Consider the following 7,500-nt stretch of genomic DNA (forward strand, 5'->3'; position numbering starts at 1 on the left):
CTGTATATATTTTCCTTCGCTCGAAGTTGTCCGTCCTCGTTTTCCATAACAATTTTAAATTATCTTCTCGAGGTTTGGACTGTGAATCCTTTTGGATCCTTCTGGCGCAGCATCTCTGTTGGCTCTAAGCATTTTAACTTATATATATAAGTAGAATGATGAAGATTGAGTATCCAACGGTGATGCCACTTGCGAGGAGGATCCAAAAGGATACAAAACGTCTTGACTCAGATAAGTTAATAGGAAGAATGAAAAAATGAGTCGCTGGCGAACTTCTCACAGGTCTGGTATATTATAATCTCCTGTAAACGTTTCGCCCTTTGGGCTTCTTTCAAAATTTTTTTTGTAATTTTAAACATTTTACACCTTCTAGTTCATGGTTTTGTATAAATAGCGCAAGTTCAGTTGTACCAGGTATTTTGTTGTATTTTGTGGTTGTGAACTTGGGGTGTGCATTGTCAGGGTTTCTCTCCTACACTCTCCTTCCTTGTCATCTGCTAAGTTGACTGGTCGTGCATCATTAACTTGATCCTTAGTTGGGTCTCAAGTGAAGTTATAGGCTCCCCTACCTTGTCACCTTGAAAGAAAATTTCCCGGGAGGCCCACGCCCTGACCACGGAAATCAAGGGGACGTGGGTTCAAATCCCGCTCAGGGCAGTTACAATTTTTAGATTTCTCCAGAAGTTGTCCAGTGTTGGGTTTTCTTTAACTCTTTTTATATTTATACTCATATAGAGTTGAACTCGGGAAAATAATGAGAACTTTTTTCTGAAGGAACTCGGTCAGTATTTTTTGGGGTCTCAAGCTGTGCATTATACCTGCAAGTATCGATTCGCCATGTTGTCATTTTTGTCCGCGCACCATGCCCCGACCCCCCTGCTTGTATCTGGCTTGTGTTGATAATTATTCAGCCTTCCTTGGGCAGGGCTGTGCCATCTGAAACAAATAACCGAATGTACGTTACTTCAGTGTTGCAAGTTAAAGAATTAGTGGCTCACTTCGCCATCATCCGGCTTGGTTTTATAAGAGATCATTGTCTTTGCCGAGACATCTGGAAGTGATGAGATCTTTTTAGCCTTCTTGGGGAAGAAAGAAGAACTTATGGAGACGTTTCAAAACGTTTGTTTTGGGGGCTGAAAACTGCCACAACACACACGTAGTGAGGGTATTCCCTGTCTGAGGAGCTCAAAAAGAAGAGCTACTAAAATACTGCACATGCTTAACAGCCAAAGTACAATCTGAAGTCATGTTTTCCCCCCCTCGAATCCGTGCTTAAGTAGATAAAAACACCAGAAGACGTAAAGGTGCCAAGTAAATCTCAAGTTGATTAGACGTTCTGTTGAATTTGTGGCCTACTTGCACCCCGATATGAACTCACCTATTATTCCAAATAGAAAGGTGTATATTACTCACTTATTGATCTCAGAATTTGCGGTCATTCTTGCGTCTGGAATGGGACCATTTACTCCAAACTCAACACCGACCTGCTGGGGACTGTCACAGCTTAACACTATCAAGACAAATCATTATATTAACCAAAAGAGAAAGGAGATAAAGCTAAATAAAGAAAGAAAAGAGACAAGAAAAATAAAGAGACACAACTAAGTATTTTTTTTGCGCGAAAATACCATTCGTTATTCCTTGTCAGAAGGCATAATGCCACCTTATAATAAAGCCACATATAAGATCACTTTGTAATGGTTATATTCATGAATCCACTCGTTTTCTTTCGGGAATAAGGCACTAAGATTGATATAATTCCATCTATTCGCAGTTTCTCATCCTCTGAATGTACGAGTAGCAAGAATGACATACGTTTAATGCTTTATAAAATAATCCGATATAACGCGTTCTCTCATTTGTCAGTAGCTGTGTTTGCATGAGAGTATGCAAACATGGTTGTCAGGTCACGGTGTCTGCTTTTCCCAACACAATTTGATAATCGTCAAGCTTTCCGTGAAGTAATTTTCTTAAGTCTTGATTTTGGGAGATATATTTCCCCCTTGGCCCCAAGGAGAAGAAAAACAATGACTTTTAAATCTTGATGATCACCGGCTAGATGAAGTTGTCGAGAGATCTCAAACAATGTCCACAATAATATGCAAAGACCAACAGAAAGTTTATTCACTTGAATCGGCTACTTGTACGATGATTCCAAACCAGAAGCTCAACAGCAAAGGCATGACGACCATGATGTCGGATGTCAAATCGGTCAAGTACACATCACTTTCCAGCGCGATCAAGCACAGTTACATTCAGAGTCCGGGTTAAATAATCTTCCTTTTTAAGTTCTTCCATATTTCGTAAGCACTTTCTTAAACGTTTTAAACGGAGGTTTTGGTGTTTTCCAAGATATTTGGGCTTCAAAGCTGAATCCCTCGCATGGACACGACGCTTACACAGGAATTTGACCAAAGGTGGATTGTGACTTATTTAGGAGCGCGAAATTTGATTGGCTAACAGGAAAACATGTTATATGTATATTTGCGGAGAAGATGTACTTTGAACAGGGAATAAATTCAAAAAAACTAAATACTAATAAATTGAAGACACACGAACCAACTTTTTAAAGACATGTTTCGGCGTTACTCATGCTATGATCACTTCAATTTAATCTACAAACCTTTCTCTCTTATATAATATTGTTTCAAAGAGGAAGTTATTTTAAAAGTTATGCAAACCGGAGACGCAATTGAGGGTTTGCATAACTGTTTCTATTGCAACCTTTGTGAGAAGGCAATACCATGGAAGTTTAATTTGGTGTTATTAATAAACATTTCCTTTTCTTTTTCTCGCAAATTCTGAAAGTTGTTCAATTTCTCGGTGACGGAAAACAAGAGTTTTTTGTTTTATGCTTTTTCGTGGGTCAGCTCTGGGGGTCTTGTCTTGGTCACACTTTCAGGTTACGTCGAGTGTGCTAACTGGTATGTTCAAACAAATAACAAATACCAACCATATGCGTGAAAAATCATGATGGAGTTGGCAGTACTGATGCTATTTTAGCGAGATGTTGCTGCTTAATACACTACAAACACACATTTCACTTTTCGGTAAAGACAGGAAAGTTTTGAAAGAAGTAATCCTCCCCGATGCTACAGTTAAGGGCACTATGGATGTAAAATTATCTTTTTGTGACAAACAGACGCATTGAGGTTTATTTTCAAAACTGTTTTAGACATCATATCAACGAGTTGCGAACAGAAACAATTCATGAAGCAACGCGGACCACGTATGCACGTAATTAGTTGAGAAGAAGGAGGCAAAATTGAGATTTAACCCATTTACTCCTGAGGCGCCCCAGGACCTCCCCCACCGCCCAGTTGACGAGTAAATTCTCATGCTCAGAAGTCAATAAGTTACTGAGATTTGAGTCGGATCTATGACCTCGCAATGGAGATGAATACCGCTTCGTCCACCGAGCTACAAAGCGTACTCAGTATGGCAGCTTGCCATTTGCTATACCACTGTATGGAGGTGAAGGTTTTGATTGAAGCAACTAATCTACTCCAAGCGCTCAGTCCTAGTATACGAACTGGAAAGCTCTAGAACTTGCTAAATTTGATTTCCTAAAAAAAGAGGAATTTTTCTTTTTTTTAATATATAATTTTAATAGCTTGTAGGTTATATAGCCCACTGTTCAAATTTCGAATCCTTTTTTGTTTTATACGAAAAAGTTAAAAAGACAAAAAGGTAGACGGAGTGGCTTTTTCGTATTATCTAGAATGGAAAAACTGCGTATCGTCGTTAAAATAAAATCCTCAAAAAAGGAGGTTGTTCTTTACTGAATTTTATTCACAAGAATCGAACACTGTACAAATAATTTAACCATTCATGAAGATCACGACAGTATCTCGGGATGGCAACGAGGTCAACATGACTTCACTTCATTCTGTAATGCTTGAACGTGTCTTCGTAATGAAGATGAACAATATCGGTGTGGATATCAACGACTTAAATGTAAGAATAGAATACCACTAGATGAAGCCTGCACTGGAAAACACTGAGGAAAAAGGTGTCGACGGGATTGCTATTTTAAGCAAAACCTGCTCCTTGTTTGGGCTAACTTTCTTTGAGAAAACGATACAGAGTGAAAATTGAAATTGCAATTTTACTTGACAACGACTCACCTGCGGCTAAGGCCTTTGCTGCAGACAATAACAAAATACACAGTCGAATCATTGAAACCAAATGCTAAAGGCCCTCGTCAAAAATAACGATAACCGTTCACAGTCAATTGCAGGATAGTTTCTGTCCAAAGATTCGCAAGAAGAAACCGTGCAAGCACTCACTCCTTTGATGTGGGAACTGAATTTCCTGATGACTTTCTTATTGAAATTCCTTGCTTAATCAACTAGAAGAACGAAGATTGCTTTACTTTGACCACAGGTGGACAAACAAAATTATCGAAGCATCACAAAAGCTTATAAACTATTAACATAGCTGGCGCATCTGAATAAACATTCAGATAGTTGAAGTAATCGCCATTGGCCATAATCCTGAACCATTCTTGTTGCATTAATCATGCAAAAATAAGCAATTATTATTTATCTGGTGACCAACATAGCCGACATTAACCTATATTTTCTTAGTCTTCCCGTTATTGCACGATATCTGTCTTGATTGCGGAGAAAAGAACACTTCCAAGTGACAATGATTTTACAACGTGTGTTGAGACCCTTGTTAAAATCGAAGAAAGAAAAGCATCAAACATATTTCGATGCTACTATTGTTTCAATAAATTTGAATGTAACTTTAGCATATTGCTGGCATGTAAAATGACTCATGGGATAACACTGGACAACCCATGATGGAGACACTAGACAGGAGTGTCGAAACTTTGGGTTTTTGCATCGTAACTCTCGTAAGCTACATTCAAATTTATCCAAACCTGACAGTAGGATCGAGCTATCTGTGATTGTCAACCTGGTTGCAATTTTAGCTGAAAATTTCGTTATTTGAAAGAAAATCATATTCTTAAACAGCCTCCTTCTTTCCCTTTGCGTTAGTTTTACTGTTGGGCCTTTATATTAAAGCACATCTGGTTAATAAGAACATAACGAGTAAAATAGCTCCTGATTAAGCCTGGTTTTCACTAGCGACGCAAGCATAACCACAAGAAGCATACGCAAACTCTCTAGCTTGTTGTTCGCTAGAGCCTTTTTTTAGAACAATAGACACTAATTAACAACAAGTAAATTCGCCTACCGATGTTGCTTGCGCTTATGTTTGCGTCGCTGGTGAAAAATAGGTTTGATGAAGCATGGAATTATTCGCGTACTTCTCAAGGTAAAATTTTTGTTCCCTCTTTGGGGTATGGATACCGCTTAATAATTATTTACCAAAAACGCATCCTTTCGGAAGATAATACATACGTGATGTTTTGTGTGGATCCAAGGAATGATGTTTTGCACATTTCAAAGGGTGTTTATTTTTTGACTACAATTCATAACAGACCAGTTGATGAAAGACCAAAAAATGATTGAATTGTTCCTTTTGATAAGGCATAAAGATTTTGCTAATATCATAGTCACCGACATTTTTACAAGTGGAGCAAGTTCAAATTAGCTACCACAGCTGTCTGCTGCGCAAGTCACATAAATACATGAAAAAGGGGCTTAGACAAAATAAGGCCCATATATAAGCGGTTTTTTTTAAAGTTTATTAGTGGCAAGCACATTGCATTGGGTAAGTGCAGAAACCCATAAGGGTTGAAACGTGTAACGCGCGTTCACAGCTTCCGAATATTCAGTGCGAACTGATTGGTTGAATGTGTCAGTGCTAAGTACCATATTTGGAAACCCCTCGCTCTTGCAGTTCCAAATATGGTACTTAGCAAATTGAATATTCAGAAGCTTGTTTTCCAGCACACAAGGGGCCGTTACACGTTTCAACCCTTATGGGTTTCTGGTAAGTGACAACAGGTTCTTCATCACTTAGGGTATTTTGCCAGTGTAATAATGTTACCGTTTTTTCACTTTGCGTATCAGATGACCCGTTATAGATATAAAGGGAGATATTTTAAATCGCTGGTGAATCGGGGATACTTGGAAAAAATCAGAGTGAGCCTTTTGTCATAGTGCTTGGACACGTTTTCGAAGATCTTGTTTGCTTCTTATTAAACACTCATCATTTGTGTTCTATCATTGCACCGGCATCGCAAAGGTCATGGGTTCGAATCCCGTTGAAACAGCCTAGATTTTCAAGTGTCTAGAAAGAGACAGTTGCTTAAATTGTCTGATTAAGTACAAGGATCACTTCTACATTTCGTCACTGTCTATATCCAGGGCTTCAATTTCATGCATTTCTGTCTAGATTTATATTGAAGTTCTTTAAATGTGCCTTAAAATTGTCCTTTAATTTAAGCGTTTCATTGGTCCTCCAACACACCTCATGCCTATTTTAGTTCTCCACAAAAGAGTCTCTTTGGAAATCCCGTTACCTGCTGATAGTTTTAATAGGTATAGAATAAAGGTGACACCGAGTAATTGCATCGTGTCTATGAGACAGGCAACAAATGCAAGGAATCGTTGATGTTAACTTGTAATATTTCGATATATTTCTATATCATCTCCAGAGGTAACAGAAATTTAAATACTGCGAGATGGTGCATCAGCAGAAGCACGTGAAAATACAAAACAAAGAACGAAAGTGTCAAGAGAATAGGCATAGCTCTCTACTGGCTTTTAAACCATTTTTCAAAGATGGTGCTGAAGGCTTGATATGGTAATCTTCTTTATATAATAATAGATTCCAATTATCATCGCGGTCTATTATGTTTGTGTTGCCATGCACGGTTTGGGTGAGAAATTCTTTGTTCATTGCAGTAGAAGGTGGGTAGTTCTCATTGATAAAAATGTCCGGTAAGTTGTATAAACCTTGTTCGTGTTGGATCTGATCACAATAGCGCAGATGTTTATATATAGCGCTTTCTTTGTCCGTGAGCTCATGTTCTTGTGTGCGGACAAGCAAAGTCCTGTTCGATTTGCCGATGTACGAAGAATGGCAACCGGGCCAAGTGAATTCATAGACAACATTTGATTGGCTTAATGGCGGCGTTTTGTCTTTAGTGCTTGTGAAGAAAATATATTTTCATATGGTTGATATCTTTTTTTGTGCACTGCGGTCCCTTGGGAAGCTGTATTGCAAGGTCGTTAGCGCCTATTTACACGTTGGAGTTTCTATTGTTTACGCAAGGGTTTTTAAGGTTGGTTGTTCGCGCCACTTTCCATTCACGCTAGCGACCCAGAACTTCGGTCTTTTCTTGTAGAGATTTACTATGGAGAACAGCGACAGTTGCTCGGCCGAGAAGGATTATCTACGCTATCGGCCAGTTGCTGGTACCAGCCAATCTGCGTTTAATCTTAACCCATCGATCGCGGAAACCTCCAGAAGGTCAAACCAAACGCAGTCACGAATGGCAGAGTCGCCGTTTGTGCAAAATGTGTTCAATATGTTCAAGAGCTCCTTAGAGGTCAAACTTGAAGAAAAAGGCAAACAGAT

General features: G+C 38.8%; 1 protein-coding gene across 1 annotated transcript in view; it reads right to left on the reverse strand.

Moving 5' to 3' along the window:
• The window catches only part of LOC138017127 (lactadherin-like), an 18,759-nt gene extending 14,428 nt beyond the window's left edge, over positions 1-4,331 (reverse strand). The window contains exons 1-3 of the mRNA XM_068864321.1: positions 4,128-4,331; positions 1,414-1,510; positions 819-936 (exon numbers count right to left, since the gene is read on the reverse strand). Of these exons, the coding sequence (XP_068720422.1) occupies positions 819-936; positions 1,414-1,510; positions 4,128-4,179 (267 nt within the window). The 5' untranslated portion in view covers positions 4,180-4,331. The remainder of the gene's footprint in view (positions 1-818; positions 937-1,413; positions 1,511-4,127) is intronic.
• Positions 4,332-7,500: the final 3,169 nt, after the last annotated feature.

This window comes from Montipora capricornis, chromosome 9 (assembly GCF_036669925.1).
Source record: "Montipora capricornis isolate CH-2021 chromosome 9, ASM3666992v2, whole genome shotgun sequence".
Classification (NCBI taxonomy): Eukaryota; Metazoa; Cnidaria; class Anthozoa; order Scleractinia; family Acroporidae; genus Montipora; species Montipora capricornis.